A 21,631-nucleotide genomic window follows, 5' to 3' on the forward strand; every position below is an offset into this window, starting at 1 on the left:
GCACCTGGTTCAGAGTGAGTAGACCACAGCCTCACGTCTTTTCTGATCGTGTGCAAAACCAACAGCCCCAGAAGGGGCAATGGCAGAGGTGATGACAGAGAACAGAAGTGGCCCTCAGAAGCCTTTTAAGTCTTGCTGTCGCGTTGCGTTAAAGCGAGTACACGAGGGTTTATGGCGTGACAGTTACTAAGGTGATTTTGAGGCGATGGCTTTGTTGGCTTTTGGGAATGATACACTGTCAATTTGTAGGAAATTAAAGAATTTAGTGAATAGGAGTCTATGCGGGTCAGGGATGGGGTCTTCTGGGATAGTTTTTAGGTTCCTTGCTGCGTCTTGTCAAATCTTAATAGTGTGTGCATGTTTAGATTTTGTCATTCATCAGTCTTCTCAGAGGTTCGCTAATTTTATTAGTCTTTCCAAAGAACCAACTTTTGGCCTGTTGATCTTCTCTGATATACCTTTGTTTTCTATTTCCTTAATTTCTGCTCCTACCTGAACTATTTTCTCTTCATCTAACTTCTTAAATTGGATGTTAATTCATTAACGTTCAGCCTTTCTTTGTTTAAAAAAAAATCATTTAAGAACATGAATTTCCCTTTAAGAATCTCTTTAGCTGCATTCCACAAAATTTTATATACTCCATCTTATTGAGCTTTGTGTTTAATTTTTGTTTTTAATTTATTCTTTACATTAATATAATGCTTTTGGGAGGGTTGATATTTTTATTAAACCTTTTAACTCAGGGATGTGGTATGTCTGTGTGAGTATTTTATATTTGTCAATTAAAAAAATTTTTTAATTGTATAGGTCCAGCTCCTAAAAAGTTTATTTTATATATTTCTTGCTATCATTGCTAATGGTCCTCCCCATTTTCATTTGATGATTTCTGTTATAGAGGGAAAACTGTCTGCTCTTATAATTTTATCTTGCATCCAGCCCATTATGAAATTACCCTATGAATTCTGATAGAGTCTGGTAGGTTTTCTATGTATAAAATCATATCCTTGGCAAAGAAAGCTACATTTTCCTTTCTTTGCAATATTTATTGTGATTGTTTCATCTTCTATTGTGTGAGCCAGAGCCAGCAAAACAATTTTGAGTTGTATCAGATATCCCTATCTTGTTGTTAATTTTAATGTCAATAGCTTCATTATTTTAGTTTTTAGCACAGTGTTTCATGACTGTTTCATAAATAATTTTTGTGATATTTGAGTGATTTATTTCTTCCCTAATTTTAGTTTGAGTTTTTATAGTAATGACTACTCAATTCTGTCAAATGCTTTTTTTGGTGTAAGTTAATAGCAGCATGTTTTCTCCACCCCTAATTTGTTGATTCAATAAGTAATGTTAATGTTGAGCCATCTTCATCTTGAAAGAAGAGGCTGAGCTTCCCATAGAAGAATTTAAGAGAGATTTTCACCCTAAAATAGCAAAATAATTCATGATGGCAGAAGAGATCAGATGACCAGATTTCCAGATTTCTTGTCTCCACAGTCAACCACCAGATTTCCATGGACAAGTCCTTCCCCTGCCCACCCCATGGGGCTTCAGCACCATTCACTGCCCCAGTTTCTTCCTCCTTGCAAACCCAGATCTGTCTTGAACCTGGAATTGAGGGGCGAGCTGGCTGGGTCAGGTGCAAAGTCTCCTGTGGAGCCACACAAGAATAAGGGACTCTAAGCTCATTAATTTGATTCCAAATATTATGAGTGTTTCCATAATCCACTCTGACACTCAGAGTTGGGGTTGCTAAACTTTGTAGGATGAATGTAGAATGATATTGATGACATGGATAATGTCCTTTTAGAATTTCTTGGTGTCTCTATGGAGCTGTTGAGCTTTCCCCTTACTGGAGGCGGCAGGATCTTCCATGTATTCTGACTGCAGTCCACATACAGACACTCCTTCAGCTTTGGAAGGTGGGCTGAGACCCAGGGCGAACATGCCAATTGAAGGGAAATCACCCCAAAGATTCTCTGCCCTGGTTCCAGGACAACCTGGCACATCATTTAAGGTAAGGAGGAAGATCCTACTTTTTCCTATTGTTTCTTTCTTTTATTTTTTTAGATAAATTTTAATTTTTAGATAGTTGTAGATTCAAATAGAATGCACTGTTTACCCAGTATCCCCCAATGGTAACATTGTGTAGACCCTTGATATGATTCACAACCAGGATATTTACATACAGAAAATTTCTATCACTACAAGTATCCCTCATGTTGCCTTTTAATAGCTACAACCACTTCCCTCCTCCTTCACTCCCTCTTTAACTCCTGGCAACCACCAGTCTGTGCTCTAGTTCTATAATTTTGTCATTTCAAGAATGTTATATAAATGGAATCATACAGCATGTAACCTCTTGGGACTGGCTTGCTTTTACTCAGCATAATTCTCCCTAGAGTCATCCAGATTGCTACATATATGAATAGTTAGTTCCTTTTTATTACTGGATAATATTCCATGGTATGGATGTACCACAGTTTTCTTAACCAGTCACTAGTTGAAGGACATCTTGGTTAGTTCCAGTTTTTGGCTATTATGAATAAAGATGCTGTGATTATTTGTGTAAGGTTTTTGTATGGAATTAATGCACATCAGTGCAATTGCAGGATTGTATGCTAAGTACATTTAAAATAACTAATTGACTTAATTTCTTAGTACAGTCTTAGATTTACAGAATGATTGAGAAAATAGTACCTATAATTCCATATACCATTCTGCTCCCCTCTTTTGACACAATTTTCCCAATTTTTTAATATCCTGTATTAGTGTGATACATTTGCTACAATTAACCAATATCAAATCATCATTATTAATTATAGTCTACAGTTTATAGTAAGGTTCACTGTGTTGTACATTCTTTGGGTTTTGACAAATACATAATGATATAGATCCACTATTATAGTTTCATACAGAACAGTTTAATCTGTGCTTCAGCTATTCATCCTTCTACCTCTCTCCGAACCTCTGGCAACCACTGATTTTTATTTATTTATTTATTTTACTGTTTCTATAGTTTTGCCTTTTCTAAAATGTCATATAGTTGGAATCATACAGCCTACAGCCTTTTCAGATTGACTTCTTTTACTTAGCAATTTGCATTTAAGATTCCTCCATGTCTTTTCATGGCTTGATGACTCATTTATTTTTATCACTGAATAGTGTTCCATTGTTCGGATGTATCACAGCTTGCTTTTCATTTACTTATTGAAGGACATCTTGGTTGTTCCCAGTTTTTGGCAGTTATGAATAAAGCTGCTGTAAACATCTATGTACAGGTTTTTGTGTGGACATAAGTTTTCAGTTCATTTGGGTAAATAACTAAGAGGGCAATTGCTGGGTCACATGGTAAAACTATTTAGCTTTATAAGAAACTGCCAAACTATCTTCCAATGCTCCAAATAAGCATTCCTATTATTCCACTTCCTTGCCAGCATTTGCTATTATCAGTTTATTTTTTTATTTTAACCATTCGAATGGTTATGTAGTGGTATCTCATTGTTTTATTTGCAATTTCCTAATGAAAAATGATGTTGAACATAGTTTTACATACTTATTTGCCATCTGTGTATCTTCTTTGGTGACGTGTCTGTTCAGCTCTTTTGCCCATTTTTCAGTTGGGTTGTTTTCTTATCGTTGAGTTTTACTTTTTTAATTTATTTTATTTTTTTATTTTTAGGGGGAAGCAGCTTCCTGCTTCCCATCTTCTCTTGATTTTCTGTTTCTGCCATCGCACACCACTTTTTTCACTTGGTTATAGCCTATCTTTCAAGATGAGTCCAGTATAAGGCTTTACACCAGCAAAAGGCATAGATGTGCTGCACAGAGTAGAAACAATCTTGCATAGGCCTTTTTAAAAAAATACAACTTAATTTTTTAAAATTAAGTTTATGGGGGTAACATTGGTTAATACAATTATATAATTTTCAGGTGTACATTTCGTTGAGTTTTGATGAGGTTTTTTTGGTATATTTTAAGTACAAGTCCTTTATCAGATATGTATTTTGTAAACATTTTCTCCATTCTGTGGCTTGTCTCTTTATTATCTTAACAATGTCTTTCACAGAGCAGAAAATTTTTAAATTTTAATAAAGTCCAACTTGTCATTTTTTCTTCACGAATCATGCTCTTGGTGTTGTATTATAAAACATCACCAAACACAAGGTTACTTAGATTTTCTTCTGTTATCTTGTAGAAGTTTTATACTTTTGCATTTTGCATTTAGGTCTAAGATCCATTACGAGTTAATTTTTGTAAAAGGTATAAGGACTACATCTAGACTTTTTTTTGCTAACAGATGTCCAGTTGTTTCAGCATCATTTGCTGAAAAAGCTATTCTTTTTCCATTGAGTTGTTTTGCTTCTTTGTCAAATATCAGTTGACCGTATTTATGTGGGTCTATTTTCTGGCTCTCTTTTTGTTTCGTTGATATATTTATCTAATCTTTCATCAATACCATTCTGTCGTTTTAAAAACTGAGGTATAATTGACTTACAATGTTATATTAATTTCCATTATATAACATAGTAATTCAATATTTGTGTATATACCAGTCCCTCGATTTACATAGAAAACCACGCAAAAAGAGCCCACCAATATGAAAAAAAATACTAAAGAAATAGGCTGATATAAGCCATAAAAATATTTATTTCAAATATTTTTACAAAAAAATTGCTAATGAAAATTAAGAAAACCAAAATAAATTTTATTTGTGGTTGATGTCTATACTGTAATCTAAAGCAATCGACTTCTTTTTAATTGGCACAAAGTAACTGTCTTCATCGCTCGAAATGTTTGGAAGTACTATTTCAGTTTCGTTATTTATGTTTTTAGATGATCTTTTTCCAACCCCATTTTTTGCTAAGTTTTTATCAATTCTTCGATATTCACTGCAACATTTAAAAAAATCTTTTTGAAATTTTAAGCCTCGTTGGATGTTTGGATCAATATCTAGAATTGCAGTTTCCAGTTTTGTGGACAATTGAAGAGCATTGTAAATATTTTCTGCAGTGAATAAAACTGGTTCAGGGTCACTGCTATCTTCATTGGCAGGATGGGCTTCTGATATTAAGTGAATTAATTCATTCTCAGTTAATTCATGATCAACTAGTAATTTGTTAATATCTACATTCGAATTGCCGGAGCCTTCTTCTTTTCATTTCATTTTATTTTATTTTTTTAGATTTATTTATTTAACCAGAGCCTTCTTCTTGAAATTTATTTAATAAATTAACAATGGCAGTTAATCCCTCTTCAGTTGTTGAAACCATATTCCCTAATATAACCACTTCTGGCCATATTGCTTTCCAGCAAGCATTTAAAGTTGATGGTTTTATATCACTCAAAGCTAAAGCAATATTCTTGATACAACTTAAGATTGTGCATTTATCCCAGGCTTCTGTAACTGTGATTTGTTATCTTCAACGTTATTAAAAATATCATTAAAACTCTGTTTAATATAATTACTCTTAAAGGTGGAAATAATACCTTGATCTAAAGGTTGGATGAAGGAAGTTGTATTTGGTGGCAAATATACAACTTTAATATTTGGATGTTCTAAATTGTGTGGATGACCAGGTGCATTATCTAAAAGTAAAAATATTTTAAAAGGAAGACATTTTTCCTTTATATAATTTTCAGCTTCTACAGCAAAACATTAGTAGTCATCCATGCTTTTTTATTTGCCATCCGGTGAATGGGAAGATCATTAATAATTGTGCATTAGTAAGTATTCTTTGTATGTTGCCAAGTTAAGCTTTTGTTTTTTAGAAAGAGTAATCGCCAATAACGGAAATGAAAAAGAAAGAACTGCGTAAAATGGGACCACATAAATGGAAACCATGTATAAAAAGTCTGCGTAAACGGGGGGAATATTTACCATGTATAAAAAAACACGTAAATCAAGGGATGGATGTATTGTGAAATGATCACCGCAATAAATCTAGTTAACATCTGTCACCATACATAGTTACAGAATTTTTTTTCTTGTGATGAGAACTTTTGAGATTTACTCCCTTAGCAATTTTCAAATGTATGATACAGTATTATTAACTATAGTGACCATGCTGTACATTATATACCCATGACTTATTTATTTTATACCTGGGAGTTTGTACCTTTTGATCCCGCTTACTCATTTTGCACCCCACCTCCGCCACCACGAATCTGCTGTTCCCTATATCAATGTGTTTGGTGTTTTTGTTTTTTAGATTCCACATATAAGTGAGATCATACAGTGTTTGTTTTTGACTTTTTTTCACTTAGCATAATGCCCTCAAGGTCCATTCATACTGTCACAAATGGCAAGATTGCCTTCTTTTTTATGGCTGAATAATATTCCATTATTCCATCCTCTTCCCTCCTTCTTGTTTTCTGATGACAGGAATGTCGATTCTTTTATAATCCTGCAGGTCCCCGAGGCACTTTTTTCGCAGTCAATTTTGTCTGTATTATTCTGATTGGGTAATTTCTATTCTTCTTTGTTCCATTTCACTGATTCTTGCCTCTGTCCCCTGTGTTCTGTTGTTGAGGCCATCCACTGAGGTTTTTTTTTTTATTTTGGTTATTGTATTTTTCACGTCTAAAATTTCCATTTGGGTCTTCTTCATATCTTCTGTGTTTTTCGCTGAGACCTCCTTGTTGGAGCTATTTTTTTCTGATGGCTCATTCAAAATCTTTGTTGGATAATTATCATTGTTATCTCAGTCTTGGTACCTTTTCTTTTTTCATTCAGTTTGAGATTTTTCTGGTCAATATGAGTGATTCTCAGTTGAAAAGTTGACATCTTTAGTATTATGTTTTGAGAATTTTGTTCTTATTTAAACCTATTTTAGCTGGTTTCCTCTGACTTCATTCCAGATGAGGAAGGTAGGACATAATTTCATTATTGCCAGGTGGGTGTACAAGTCCAGGTTTCCCATTTGGCTTCCCTTGACACCCAAGGTGGAGAGCTCTTCATTATTTCTGGGCAGGGTTGGAATTCCAGCTTTCCACTATGTTTCCCCTGATTCTTCCCTGGGTGGGAGGAGTAGCAGTGACTAATTACTGCTTTCCATTACCTCCATTGATATCATGCGGGGGTGGGGGCTTGCACTTGCTACTCCTTGGAAGTGGTGAAAGCCTTGACTCTAGTAGGTCTCCTCTGACATTACTCCCTCCAGCAGGATGGATGCCTCATTACTGCTGATTTTGGGGTTGAAGTCCAGGCTCCCCATGGTTTCTCCACTGCCAGTACTGAGTGAGTAGCCTCGTTACTGCCCAGAAGCGATGAACCTTAGCTCCTTCACTTGGTCTTTTCTGATATCACCACAGTGTTGTAGGGGCTTTAGTGCCTTGTGACAGCCAGACAAGAGTGGAAATGTATGCTCCCCTCTTGGCTTTTGCTGATAGGATGGAGTTGGGAATCCACAGTTTTTTCCATGATGCTTGGCTGGTATAAGGTGGTTATTATTTAAAAGCTTTCTGTCTTGCTAGGTTGTTCCTTTTCTTGTTCTTTAGAGAAAGCAGGTTATCTTAGAGCTGTTTTTGGTCTGTGCCCACTGGCATTTTTGGGTTGCCAGCTTCTCCAGCACCTGTTTGGGATATGTGAGGTAAAAAGAAAACTCAAGGGAATCACTTCTATATCGTTCCTCGGGTTTTGAGGTCCCTTGCTGGTCTGCCTTCTCTCCAATTGGCAGTCTTCTCTATTTACTCTGTTTTTCCGGAAGCAGAGATCAGCTTTCTCTTTATAAGAGAAAAAAAAAAAAAACAGAGCTCATTTCCAATTCAGATTAAAATTATAGAACTTTTACTTCTTTGATAGTATACTTAGGTATCTTTTTTTGGTCATGATGACATTAACATAATTCCTTTCTTGTTTATCCTATAATATACAAAGTAATGGGAGGATAAAGTAAAACTAACAAGAATGGTTGTCTTCTTTTTAAAAAAGAAACATTGGGAGTGTTACATAAATATTTTCCCATGTCCAGAAATAATTTTTTACATAATTTTAATGGTTACATAGTATCCCATCCTTTGAGCATTTGTAACGGCAGTAGGTTTTCATTATAATTGACAATTTGGTGGTGAAATTCCTCGATGTATTTCTATATGCACATACATGATTATTTGTTAAAGATATTTTTCTAGAAATTGAATTTTTATGTATAAGGATTTCAGTGGATGACAGTGAAAAGTCTTCCTTTTTACACTCTACATAGTACTATTATTTGGAGGCTGATCATTCTGAGCCATGCATGGCAACTTCCTTCTTATAATTAGTACTCTACCCCTCCCCAACTCTTCTTTCCCAGATCTTCCAAAGATGAGTTAGAAATGCACAGTTTTTATTTTTCATTTATTTACACATTGACTTTGTTTTCTTGTGGGTTTTAGGAAGCTTCTAACTATAAGTAGGTGAATATTAGGGTAAAAGGAAGTAAAAAGAAGAAAATATCAACACAAGTTTTAGAAGGTAGGCATTCTGGTCAACAGTCTTAACAGCTAGAAACATTGAAGTCTAGATTATCTCTGATATCTGGGAAGATATAACAGAATAAGAAGTACAGTCAGATGCGTGAATCACAAAGCTCTTACAGAGAAATCAATCATTCCTTTGTAGTAAAGATTTTCTCATACTTGAGGGTCAGGAAAACTTTTGATAGATCTTAATATGGATGATGGAAACAATATCTTCAGTTACAACCTTATCATAAATGCTATTATAGGCCTGTAGCTATTTTTCTATTTGAAAGAATTTTTCATTCAGTGTTTAAGATTAAATACTGCAAGATTTTGCTTGCAGTAGATGAGTGATAAGAGAAAAGCTAAATATAAATTATCATTTGATGGGTTAATTAAAATGCATCTGACCCAGAGTCAAATTACTCTGATATACCAGTTACTTTGTGTGGGCTTAAGAGTTTTAGAGCAAAATACCTCTAAATATAACATGCCATCTGAGAGCATAGGGGTAATGGGTACGTGAAATACTGTATAATAAAGCTGATGGAGGGAAGTTGTGTCAGACCTTTAAATTCTTTAAGCTTCTAACAGTTGGTTACCATATGCAGGGACTTCGCAGCCATTTAGTTTTTTTTATCTTTTGATTTTTCTGAGTTAGACAGTTTTAACCTATACCCACTAAACAGGATTAAAGAAACACTTTAAAATGTAGATTAGTTAGAAAACATAAAGCAGTCCTACTTCTCCAGCAGAATTTTAGTTGAATTAAATCATAAAAGAAATAATGATTATTGCACATATTGTCACTAGTCTCATACATCAGCGGACGAGAATTTGCATTCCAAGTGTTTTCACCTTTACTATCATCTTGAGTCCTGAACCTACCTTCTTTTCCCTTTTGAAGTGCTTTTTCAGCACACTTCTGGATAGTTCTCTTTTTTTTTCTGAGTTGCTAGATGGTACACAATTTGAGAGTTCTGATGTTGTTATCAAATGAGTCTGTGCAGGAGGAACATTACTAAATAAGAAATTGCTAATCAGTATCCAAATGATGAGGCATGGATAAAGTTGTCCCCAACAGTGTTCATATTTTTCCAATGGAAGAGTGTACCATGGATGTAGTTGGTCTTCCTGCCTGTACAGCAAACTACCATGCTTTTTCTTGAACAGGTACAGGGAACTGATTTATAAAGGACTCATTGGGAAGGTTCCTCTTGCATAAGATTCCCTCTTAAACTGTGTTTCTGCCTGTTTCCAGCAAAGCAGCAGCTTTTTCCTTTGTCTTTGTAAAACAAGCAGCTCTCTTTTCATGGTCCAATGCAACCTGTTTTATATATCCTTGAACTGCCCCATCTTCTGTTTCTTTGCTCTTCTTGCATTCTGTTTACCAACACTTCTTGCTTTCTTTTAGTATTCAACATTTATTTTCCAATTTTCGTCCTCAATTTCCTTCTTAATATCTTTGTTCTTTCACTTTTCTTTTTCCAAATGTTTTGGTTAGTTTTTTTATTCTGACAATGAGGTCCTGGGTAGGTCTCTGATTTGAATATTGACCAGGCTTCTGAGAGAGAGAATGACATGTCTTGAACTTTCTTTCTTTTTGTATTAGGAAATGTAGATGGTGTATCGCAAAATCTGGACTGAGATTTTTTAGAAGTGTTACTGGGTGCAAATGATGGATGAAATAGACTAACCTTTCTGACTGGTTCCCATTTGCAACTGATGTTTCAACTTTTAGTGAGCGCATCTTTTGGTATTGATTTTAACAGCAACAAAACTGTTTGAGGATGCTTCTGTCACTTTGTCATCTTCCCAACTTGCAACCATTTGTGTAGACTGCTCATCATCACTTGCCATGAAAACCATGAAGACCATGCTGCTGCTCTTGGCCAATGTGATGGTGACCTGAATGGAGCCTGGGAATCACAGTATCACTCCCTTCTCCTTTTCTGTCTGTTATAAGCACACTTGTCATTGGATTTAGGGTCCACCCAGGTAACCCAGGATGATCTCAACTTAAAATCTTTAACTACATATGCAAAGATCTTTTGCCCAAATGAGGTAACATTCACAGAATCTAGGTGTTAGCCTGTGGACACATTTTTGAGGGGTCATCATTCAATCCATTACAGTCCATCCTCTGGTCCCCAAATTCATGTTCATCCCATGTGCAAAATAAATTCGCCTCCCTCCATCTTAAACCCTTATAACATCATTCTAAGTCCAAAATGTTATCTAAGTATCATCAACTTAAAAGGCCCTAGATCTTATTATTTAAATCATCTAAGTCAGGTATGAATAGGGTGAGACTCTGGATATGATCCATCCTGGGGCACTTTCTTTCCATCTGTGAATCTGAGAAACTAGAAGAAAAGTTATCTGCTTCTAAGATATAATGGCAGAGCAGGCATGAGTTTCGTTTCCATCCTAAAAGGTAGAAATTGGAAGGAATAAGGGGGTCACTGGCCCTAAGCATGTTTGAAATTTAGCATGGCAATTCCATTACGTTTTAAGGTGTCTGAACATGGAACACCGGTGTAGTGGCTACTGTAACAAGAGGGTTTCTCGAGACTGAAAAATGATGCAGGCAACTCCATAGATGAACAGGAATTTATTATAAGGTAAGTTAATTACAGGGATAAGGTCACAGCTGACAGGTGACTCAGGAGTCTGTGTAGATATTCTCCACTATCAGACTGTTGTTACAGTATATTTTTTATAGTACATTTTTATAGTACATTTTTATAGCTTAGGTACTAATGATTGACAAAGGGACAAAGAATACAGTATATGCCAAGAACCATACTTCATGGTGGTCTTGTGATAGATGATTTTTTAGAATTGATGCTAACACCAGTTTGATTTTTATCTCAATTGTCATGGCATTCTGGCTGTTACTGACAAGAATTGTTACAGCTATATTGTATAGGTTTAAGGAACACAGGTAATCATTAATTATAAAGCTTTGGTGTGCTGGCTGAGAACAGTGAGGTTTGTCAGAGTTCACAGCATGAAAAACTTGAATAGAAATCAGGGACACAAAGATGGAGTTAGTCTTGTTCACAGTAACATTCATACATAAGGCCTGAAAATCTCTATGGCTTGATGCTCTGCCCTCTGGGCCTGTGTTGGCTCCATCTTTTGGACCCATGGCAACACTTTCAACCCCTGCACTACATACTTCTCCAAATGGCCTCTGACTCTGGGCCTGTACCTCCACTCTCTGACTTTGCATCCAATGCTCTGCCCTTGAAGTCCATTTTTCTTTTTCTTGCAAGGTAGCATATGTTTACAACTAGGTAGTTCTATCAGACCATTTCCTACCTGTAAAATTTTAGAAGCTTGACAGTCTTCTCTCAGCTTGTATTGTGCCTGTTCCTTTCAGTTTAAGCTTACAGTGTTTCTGTGCACATAATGTTCTCAAAAACCTTGTGGCTCTCCTGTGCAGGTTCCCATTAGACAAGAGGGGCCCTATAGAATTTTACTGGATAATATCATCTCTATTCTTAGATTCTGTTGAGATGGTTCAGTGAATCCATGAGCCACATACCTAATTTCTTTGGGAAAAGATAGTCTAGCCACACTCTTGGCTTTCTCTCCATAGTACTAGTTCCAAAGAGTGAATTTTCTAATTTTAGCATTCTTTACAATATGAGCAGGCTGAGAATATCCCAGATCATCAAATGTTAGCTCCTTTTTGCTTAATAGTTCCTTATTCAATATGTTTCATTTTTCTCACCTTTTACTATAAGCGGCAAGACAAAACCAGGCCACACCTTCAATACTTTGCTTTTAAATCAGCTAAATATCCAAGTTCTACTTTCCACACAACTGTAGAACACAATTCTGTCAAGTTTCTGGCATTATAGAACAAGTTTCTCCAGTTTCCAATAACATGTTCTTTATTTTCATCTGAAATCTCACCAGAAGCACCTTTAATATTCATATTTCTATTAATATTCTGCTCATGATGATATACATATTCTCTAAGATGATAGAAGCTTCCTCTTCTGTCTTCCTCACCTCCTTTTGAGCCCTCCACAGCAATGACTTTAATGCCCATATTTCTTCCAATAGTCTCTTAAAGGCAATGTAAGCTTTTTCTGTCACATGCATCAAAATTCATCCAGATTCTATACATTATCCCAAGCCAAAGCCACTTCCACATTTGTAGGTATTTATTACAGTAGTACCTCATTTCCCAGTAAAGTTTGTGTTAGTTTCCAGGTGTGCCATAATTAATGACCAAAAACTTGGTGGCTTTAAACAACAAAAATTTATATTCTTATAGTTCTGGAGGCCAGAAGTCTGAACTCAAGGTGTTGCCAGGACCATGGTCCCTCTGAAGGTTCTAGGGGAGAATCCTAGAACCTGACAAGTAAGTCCAGAACCCATAAGGTAGGCCACCAGGAAGGACAAAGTGGAAACTTTCTGGCAGGAGCTGACATTGCCATCCACAGGTGGAATCCCTGTTTTGCTCTTAAGGCCTTTTAACTGATTGGATAAGACCTACCCAGATTATCAAGGATAATCTCCTTTACTAAAGTCAACTAATGGTATATATTAATCACATCTACAAAATACCTTCACAGCAACAACTAGATTAGTGTTTGATTATCCAGGGACTGTAGATAGCCCGCTTGACACATAAAATTGATCATCACAGTCTACTCCTTATAAATTTGGTACCCACACACATTTCCTTAAATCATACTTAACCTCCAAGTAAAAGAAGTAACAAGGTTATCCTTCTGCCTAACATGATACAAGTATCATGTGTACAAACCCAAAACAGGCTCTTTCTTCAGAAGAGGATGCAAAATCATTGAGTGATGCTCACTCTTCTTCTTGATATACTTAAATACTGTGATGTAAAGTTAACAATTATTAATAGATTTTATATTAGTTGATAAGAGGTTGAGAGAGGGAAAAAAATACGTGTATACATATTCATAACAAAACAAGGAAGAAATACTCAAAAGTTACAGTTTTCATTTCTGCAACTTGTCTTGTGGTCATAGCTGATGTTCTTCTACTACCCATTCTATATTCCCTTGGCAAGCACCTCAGCTGGTTATTGCTTTTAACCTGGTGAGGTGACCCAAACCTTCATTCCTGCAGGGTCTAGACTATTAATAGTCCTGCCTGAATTGTTATAGTTTTTCATTGACTTTAATCACAGGACATGATAGAATGCCTTAAGGGACCTTATAAATATTCCAGGCATGTATTCTCTTACCTCCATTGTGTAGCAGCAGCCCAATTTCCCCTTAGTAGTCAGGATAATTACCCCAGCCAGCAAAGTAACTCCCATTTTTGCCTGTTGATTTAAAGGCATGAGGAGCTCAAAGTGGCTAGGCAGCCATCTTAGCTTCCGGTTCGATGTAATTGCTATGGTGTCTGCTGGTGAAAGCATTCCTCTCTTTGGAATTAAGACCTCTACACCAAGAGCATGAAGTCACAGGGATGGGAAGCAAAAATTTGCTAGTTGATCATGAGGGATAATTGTAGGCTCCAAGCCTAGCTGGTCCCAGGTCTGGCTGTGATCCAGGCTTGTGGCTAGGAATAGGATGTCGGATTTAGAATGTTACATTAGTGTAGTAGGACACTTGTGCCTAACATATTTATGTATGATTCAGCTTATTGTATCACGCATGTGTGGCAGAATGCCACTATTGTTCTCTGACATATATAAAGCCCATATGGTCCCTTAATGGAGCAGAAGCGCATTCCCTGCAGCAGAAGCACGTTCCCTGCAGTAAAGTTGGTGCCTGCCGTTTCATTCTCATGTCAGCCCCTCGTATTTTCTTCCAACTGGGCATCTCACAACCAAAACCTTCCCTACTCAATCAGCTTGGTGCTGACACATGGCATAGCTGACAGGATGAGGTGAGTACGGCCCTCAGTGCTCTGGACGGTTTCCGGGTGGAGGAGACCCAGGTGGAGGACATGTGGCCCCCTGCCTCCCAGTGGTATCCCATGGCCATGTATCCTGGAGGATTAGGATGGAGTGAAGCTGCATCTGGAAAGCCCTGGAGATGTTGCAGTCGAATGTCCTGACCGCTCACCAGGAGGCAGCAGGTTAGGTGGCCTAGATGTTCCTGGCAATGCTATGGCAGGCCAGCCTGGAGGTTCAGGACCAGGCTCAGCGGGTGCAGCAACAACAACATCAGGAAGAAGTGCTAGGAAGGCGGCTGAAGACAGCGGAATGCAAGCTGTAGGGCCCTGATGGGTCGCTACCATCATCCCGGTCTGGGAGCCCGCTGGCGACCCCACGGCAGGTGCAGCCGGTGATACGGCAGCAGGTTGAAGTGGAATAGCCTTTGGCCCCGGGGGGTGAGGTAAGCTGGCGGTGCCCCCCAGGCTAAAAAGCATAACACCTTGATCTAGTACACCCCTGCTGAACTCTGGGACCTGATGAAACAGGTGCGGCAGAGAGCCGGGTAGATGTTCCAGGGTAGCTGCTGCGGCTGTGGGATGATGGGGCAGAAGGGACTGAATTACCTCTGGAAGAGATGGCTCAACTGCCTTCCATAATGGTGATACCATCCCTCAGGCAGTAGCTCCAGAATGTGGCTGTGAACCTGGAACACCACACCTGAATGGGACCAGTGATGATGGGCCACAGAAGTGCTACTCCTCAGCGACCATCACAATCCCCCACCCCTCATAGTTATGTCATTTCCAATGGGTGGGGATGGCTAGCAGGAGAACATGTGGAACTGCGGGAGCAGGCCCCCCACCGCACAGAGAAAGTAAGATCTGTGTCCAACCATATCGTGGAGTGGTTACACCTCGAGGTGTAACACCACCCTTGCTGAAGTTCCCAAGGTCTAGTGGAATGGGTGATGTTATGTCAGTACAGAGTCTAGCGACTAGCTACCTGCAGGATATCTCTGGGTCTGCAGGTGCTACGGCTGGCCCTACTTGTCTGCTGACTGGACTGGTTGTTGTACCTGGGGACGTCTGTATTTAGCTGGATGCATATTACCCACTTTGCCCCAATTGCCTCATAATTGGTATCCTGTATATCACCTCTGGCACCAGCAGAAATGGGCAGCATGGTGGTTCTACCCCCTGGCGTTATTCCTTCCAGGGATGGGATCCATAAATGTAGAATTGCAAGTAAAAGCTTTTGCCTAGCACACTGCACAGGCATTGGCCGCTATGCATCAGTCTATAACCCTTTTAATAGATGAAACTACGCAAATGCAGAAAGTAGTTCTGAAAAACCGCATGGCCTCCTAATTGCTGCCCAGGGCAAAAATGTTGTGTCTGCATTCCTGATCATGACAACCAGGCACAGGCAGCTCTCCGGGAAATGAATGCTGAGGTCCAAGCCATCCATGGCCTGGGAGAAGACCCCTTGACAACTTGGTGGAAGTCCTTGGAGTCCTCCTGGCAGTGGGCAGTAGCCGCCTTAGCCCTTGTAGCCTGTAGCCTGGTAGTGTTTTGTTGTTCTTTATATTGTTGTTGTGAATTGTGGGCCCAAGATAGTGCCCTCTGGGCCAGGTCCCATGCCATGACCCTGTAGGGGTGGAACGTGGGCCCCAGGTCTGGCTGTGATCCAGGCTCGCGGCTAGGAATAGGACCTCAGATTTATAATGTTATATTAGTGTAATAGGGTGCATGCACCTAACATATGTAAGCATGATTTAGCTTATTGTATTAAGCATGTGTAGCAGAATGCCACTATTTTTCTCTGACATATATAAAGCCCCTGTAGTCCCCTAATGAAGCAGAAGCGCACTCCCTGCAATAAAGTTGGTGCCTGCTGTTTCATTCTCACGTCAGCCACTCATGCGTTCTTACAACTGGCCGTCTCACCACCAAAACTTTCCCTTCTCGATCAGCTGGGTGCTGACAGTGATAATGAGTAGTGCTATTCCCATTTCCACCCCTTGACTTCTGGACCATGACTTGTCTGTGGGAGAAACAGCATCATATATTAGATGGTGATTCAGAGTCTGTACAGCATCCTAGACTGGAGGACATTGCTCCAGTTTCTCAAAGTATCAACATCTAGCTGGCACTGTAATGGAGTCTTTTTTTCTTAATCAAACAATTTTTATCAAGTTAATAGTAAGCAGTAAAAGTACATTTACATGAAAAGCCCTATATTTTACATGTTTAAGTTGATTTCCATTGTCTTTACTTACAAGGTGTTGAAGGTGGGACCTACTCCCGAATCTTCCTAGTGGTGGAATAAGGTACATATTGTTCTGGAGTGACACATTGAACTTATGGTTTGTCCAAATGAACTTATGAGCAGTAGGTGGTTTTGTCGTTGGAAGATTCATCGATCATATAGTGAAGCCATACAGTGATTGCCATTCGGGGGACACCATGCTTCCATCCACATCCTAGAATGTGTTTGTGCCATTCATTTCAGTATTACAGTAGTCCCCCCTTACCCCGGTTTCCTTCTCCATGGTTTCAGTTATCCATTTTCAACAGTGGTCTGAAAATATTAAATAGAAAATTCCAGAAATAAACAATTCATAAGTTTCAAATTATGCACCATTCTGAGCAGCGTGATGAAATCTCTTGCCTTTCCGCTCCATCCTGCCAGGGACACGAATCATCCGGTTGTCTAATGTCTCCATTCAGTACATGCTTCTTGCCTGTTAGTCACTTAGTAGCTATCAGATCGACTATCATGTTATCATTATTGTAGTGCTTATGTTCAAGTAATCCTTATTTTACTTAATAATGGCCCCCAAATGCAAGAGTGGTAGTGCTGCCAATTCAGATATGCCGAAGAGAAGTCATAATGTGCTTCCTTTAAGTGAAAAGGTGAGTACAGTATAATAAGATATTCTGAGAGAGAAACCACATTCGTATAACTTTGATTACAGTATATTGTTATAACTGTTCTATTTTATTATTAATTATTGTTATTAATTGCTTATTGTGCCTAATTTATAAATTGTACTTTATCATAGGTATGTATGTATAGAAAAAAACAGTATATATAGGGTTCGGTACTATCCTCAATTTCAAGCATTAACTGGGGGTGTTGTACTATATCCCCTGCAGATAAGAGGGAGAACTACTATATTATATAGAACCCATCAATGATAGCCAAAAACTGTTTGTTGTCTTCATAGTATTTGTTTCCATATTTGTCTTCCCCCATAATGTACCAACAGGATTTGCCTTGAAGAAAATTTGTATATGGCCGTGGAGATCACTGTGGCCACTGACGTGCTGCAGCCCGTGCTTCAGGACCTGCAGGAACTCCATCTTGTCCTGCATGCCTGAGTCTTCTAAAGGCCATCTGCCATTCTATAAAGCCAGCTGCTTCAGGGTGGTAGCGAACATGGTAAGACAAGAGAATTCCATGAGCATGGACCCATTGCTGCACTTGATTTTCTGTGACGTGAGTTCCTTGATCAGAAGCAATACTGTATGAACACCATGATGGTGAATTGTCGGAAGCCAGCCGACAAAGTAATTGAGGGTACCTGAAAGAGGGAGCATGGACTGAGGAAAAGAAAGACAGACAGCATTGCAGGAGGGAGCACAGATTCAAGCTGTGTCCCCGAGTTTATTTAGAACAGGCTACTTATAGCATACAATGAGAAAAACAGTAGCCAAGAACCAAGGTTAGCCAGATTACTTATCTAGTAGAACAATGAGATTCTCACAACTCAGAACTCTCTGCTAAACTGTAGCAAGGAATTTGCAGTGATTGCTATGTGAACAGTTACCTCCCGGTTTTTCCCAGCGCTTTACAATCTCAACTTCTTACATTGTTGCCAAGTACACAAATATCCTTGTTCCTTGTTATACGATTTCACATGTCCATAAGTGACTCCCCACATCTCCCCCTTTTTATTTTTTAAATGCCCGAACCCTCCTGGTTCTGGCGCAAGGTGACTGTGCCTGTCTTAGGTGATCCCCTCACCAGATCTGGAACTTACCCGTCATCGGTACGTGCATTCCGTCATGCACGCCCTGTCTTAGGTTGTCCAGTCTCTGAGGGAGTCTTACCCGTCTTTGACTACCAGCCCCCGTGGGAGAGAGATGTCTATCTTTTAAGCCGTATTTCGAAGTCTTACATGATGTAGGTTGGCCTGAAGTTTTAATATAGCACTAATGAAGTATATCAGTAGAGAAGGAAGCAGGCACAAAACAACAATTACATAGGCTCCTATAGTCAAAACAGAAGCAGCTAGCTGATAGAAGGAAGACCATGAGGGGACAAGGCCCTTAAGGTGATCCAAAAATTCAGTGGCCAATTTATCAGCATCAAATTGCAGAGGTTTAGCATTTTTAAGTCCTTGTATTTCTTTATGCAGGTTAATTAAATCTAAGGATACATTAGCATTGTGCCATATGCCTTTTAAATGATATTTTACTCGATCCCAGTCATGACTGGTCTCATTATATCTTCTAGATGTGACACAGATCCAATGATATTTTACATGACATTCTAGTTGAGATCTAATTTTTAGACCCCGGATTTCATCACCCAGGTATTCCACTGTCTTATACAGAGCATCTAACTTTTGTTCTAATTTTCTATCTATATTTTTCTGTGTTCCCAAGGCTAAGGTAATATTTCTAGACAAATCATTGACATAATGAGCAGTTTGTACAGTTTGTGAGAGAGCCACCGCAGCGGTGGCAGCAGTAGCTATAAGAGATACAATAGCAAGTATTCCTGCAACAATTAGTCCAATCACCCTCCTCATAGATGGCACGTCCAGCAGCAATGTGTTGTTCACTCTCACAATGACATTTGGTCCTTGCCACACTGTTGGATGTAAGAGAGGTGGGTCAGGAAAGTATGTCCAGTAAACTGCACTCTCAGCTGCCATCGCCAGGCTCAGCAAGATCAAGGTTAGGGTCATCCCGCCGGGTGTCTGGTGGAGCGGCGAAATGAACCAACCTCTCCGGCAACCACCTGGCATTTTCTGCATCCTGTGGAAAAACACAAACATGCCCTCGTCCCCATATTAATACCGGGTCGGGGCCATGTCGATTAGTTTTGAGCATCAGAAATTCAGTTTTTTGAGCATCAGAAAGAATTTGTGGAGAAACCGGGCAGGTCTCCCCCTTTTTTATTTGATTTTTTGATTTTTGAGGGCATCACGGCATCTTTTTGCCATGTTTGTTCGACTAGTCAGATAACATTTCCCGCATGGACTTTCCCAGCAGGGCAGCAGCCACAGCAAGTCCCTTCGTGTATGAGGGCCCTATGTCAGAACACAACCTAACATAATCACTTAAGTCTTCTTTCTTTCTAAAGGGTCTGATTGTTGTTTGATAGGCAGAATTAGCATTTTCATAAGCCAGCTGTTTTACCAGCAGAGAACTGGCTTCCAGGTTCCCTAAAAGCCACGAAGCAGCCTGCTGCAGCCCTTGTTGCAACCCTGTTTGAGGCATTGGTTTCTGATTAATCCAAAGGGGTGTGCCAGTTGGTCCAACAAGGGCAAAACTCACAGGAGGGGCATCTAAGCCTGCAATTATAATTGGAGTCAGCCTTCCCCCTGACCTCGGTGGATCCTGAGGAACTTTAAAAATTGGCACTTTTAAGGGCTGAGGCCCCATGGCCAGCTTTTGCATCTGCAAAGACAAATTAGCCAATTTCTGTTTTAATTGTTCAATCTCTTCTTGTAATTCTTTCTCTGGACCTTCCTTTACTTTTCCCCCCATAGCCACTAGAGGCAAAAGCTCATCCTCCTCTTCCTCATGATATTTAGCTGCCTCATCCTCTAACTGAGCAGTATCTCCTGGATCTAAATGTTCCTCATTCTCATCAAAAAGAGGGAAGTAAAAGGAGGCGGAAGGCATTCTGTAAGGCCATAGATGGTAGTTTTGGCAGGAGCATTGTATTCAAGGAAGGCAACTCCATATCCAGAGCAACTGTCTATTCCTGTAAGAACAATGTGCTGCCCCTCTCTTGATGGAAGTTGTCCAGTGGAATCAACCTGCCAATAAATAGCTGGCTAATCACCCTAGGGAATGGTGTCATATCAGGGCTCAGTGTTGGTCTTTGCTGCTGGCAAATCAGGCACTCTGCTGTGGCTATGGCCAGGTCAGCCTTGATGGCTAGAAGTCCATGTTGTTGAGTGCATGCATAACCTCCATCCCTGTCGCCACAGTCATTTTGTTCATGAGCCTACTGGGCTTCCATCTTCATTAGTATAAGTTGCACACACTTTAAAATCATGTCTAAGTGTGGATAGGAGCTAGCAATATTTGCAGATGTAGTATATGCATTCTGCAAAATCCAAATAGCCTGACCAGGTGCTATTTCTTGTTTTGTACCAGGGGTAGGCAACAACAGCAGTTCATTTTTTTAGACTTTTTTGTAAAAATTTATTTTTTTTCCCAGCTTTATTGAACTATAATAGACAATTAGTTGCTCATATTTACATTGCACAAGTCAATGAGATATTTTTTCAATTATAGGTGGTGTACAATAATATACCAGTTTCAGTTGTACAGCATAGTGATCAGAGATCTACATAACTTGTAAAGTGATCACCCTACTAAATCTAGTACCCCTCTTCCCCTTACATATTTATTACAACATTAACAATTTTTCCTATGCTACACTCTACATTTCCATGTCTATTCTGCAACTATCCATTTGTACTTCTTAATCCCTTTGCCCTTTTTCGCCGCCCTCTCCAAATCCCCTCCCATTTAGTAGCCTTAAAAATATTCTCTATATCTGTGAGTTTATTTCCCCTTTTGTTGTTGTTATTTTGTTCTTTAGATTCCACGTGTACATGAAATCATGCAATATTTGTTTTTCTCTATCTGACCCATTTAATTCAGCAATACCCTCTAGGTCCATCAAAGCAATATCTTTTTCCATCCCCTTCCTTTTAGTCCGTATGTGTCTTTTAATCTGAAGTGAGTCTGCTGTAGGCAGCATCTGTAGGGTTCTTGTTCTCTTATTCATTCAGCCACTCTATCTTTTGGTTGGAACACTTAATTCTTTTTCCATTTGAGGTACTTGTTGATAGGAATGTAGTTATTACCATTCTTTATTCATGTTTTTGTACATGTTCTTTCTTCTTAAAGAAGTCCCTCCAACATTTCCTGTAATACTGGCTTGGTGTTGATAAATTCCTTTATTTATTTTTGTCTGAGAAGCTCTTTATCTGTCCTTCGACACTAAATGATAGCTTTGCTGGATAAAGTATTCTTGGATAAAGATCCTGGG

At 38.9% G+C, this 21,631-nt stretch overlaps 1 protein-coding gene and 1 pseudogene across 1 annotated transcript in view; one reads left to right on the forward strand and one right to left on the reverse strand.

Moving 5' to 3' along the window:
• The first annotated feature begins 1,893 nt into the window (after window positions 1-1,893).
• Window positions 1,894-21,631, forward strand: part of ZNF157 (zinc finger protein 157) — a 32,919-nt gene continuing 13,181 nt past the window's right edge. The window contains exon 1 of the mRNA XM_011380076.1: window positions 1,894-2,014. Within this exon, the coding sequence (XP_011378378.1) occupies window positions 1,943-2,014 (72 nt within the window). The 5' untranslated portion in view covers window positions 1,894-1,942. The remainder of the gene's footprint in view (window positions 2,015-21,631) is intronic.
• On the reverse strand, window positions 16,597-17,703 carry LOC105305464 (annotated as a pseudogene).

This window comes from Pteropus vampyrus, unplaced genomic scaffold (assembly GCF_000151845.1).
Source record: "Pteropus vampyrus isolate Shadow unplaced genomic scaffold, Pvam_2.0 Scaffold387, whole genome shotgun sequence".
Lineage (NCBI taxonomy): Eukaryota > Metazoa > Chordata > Mammalia > Chiroptera > Pteropodidae > Pteropus > Pteropus vampyrus.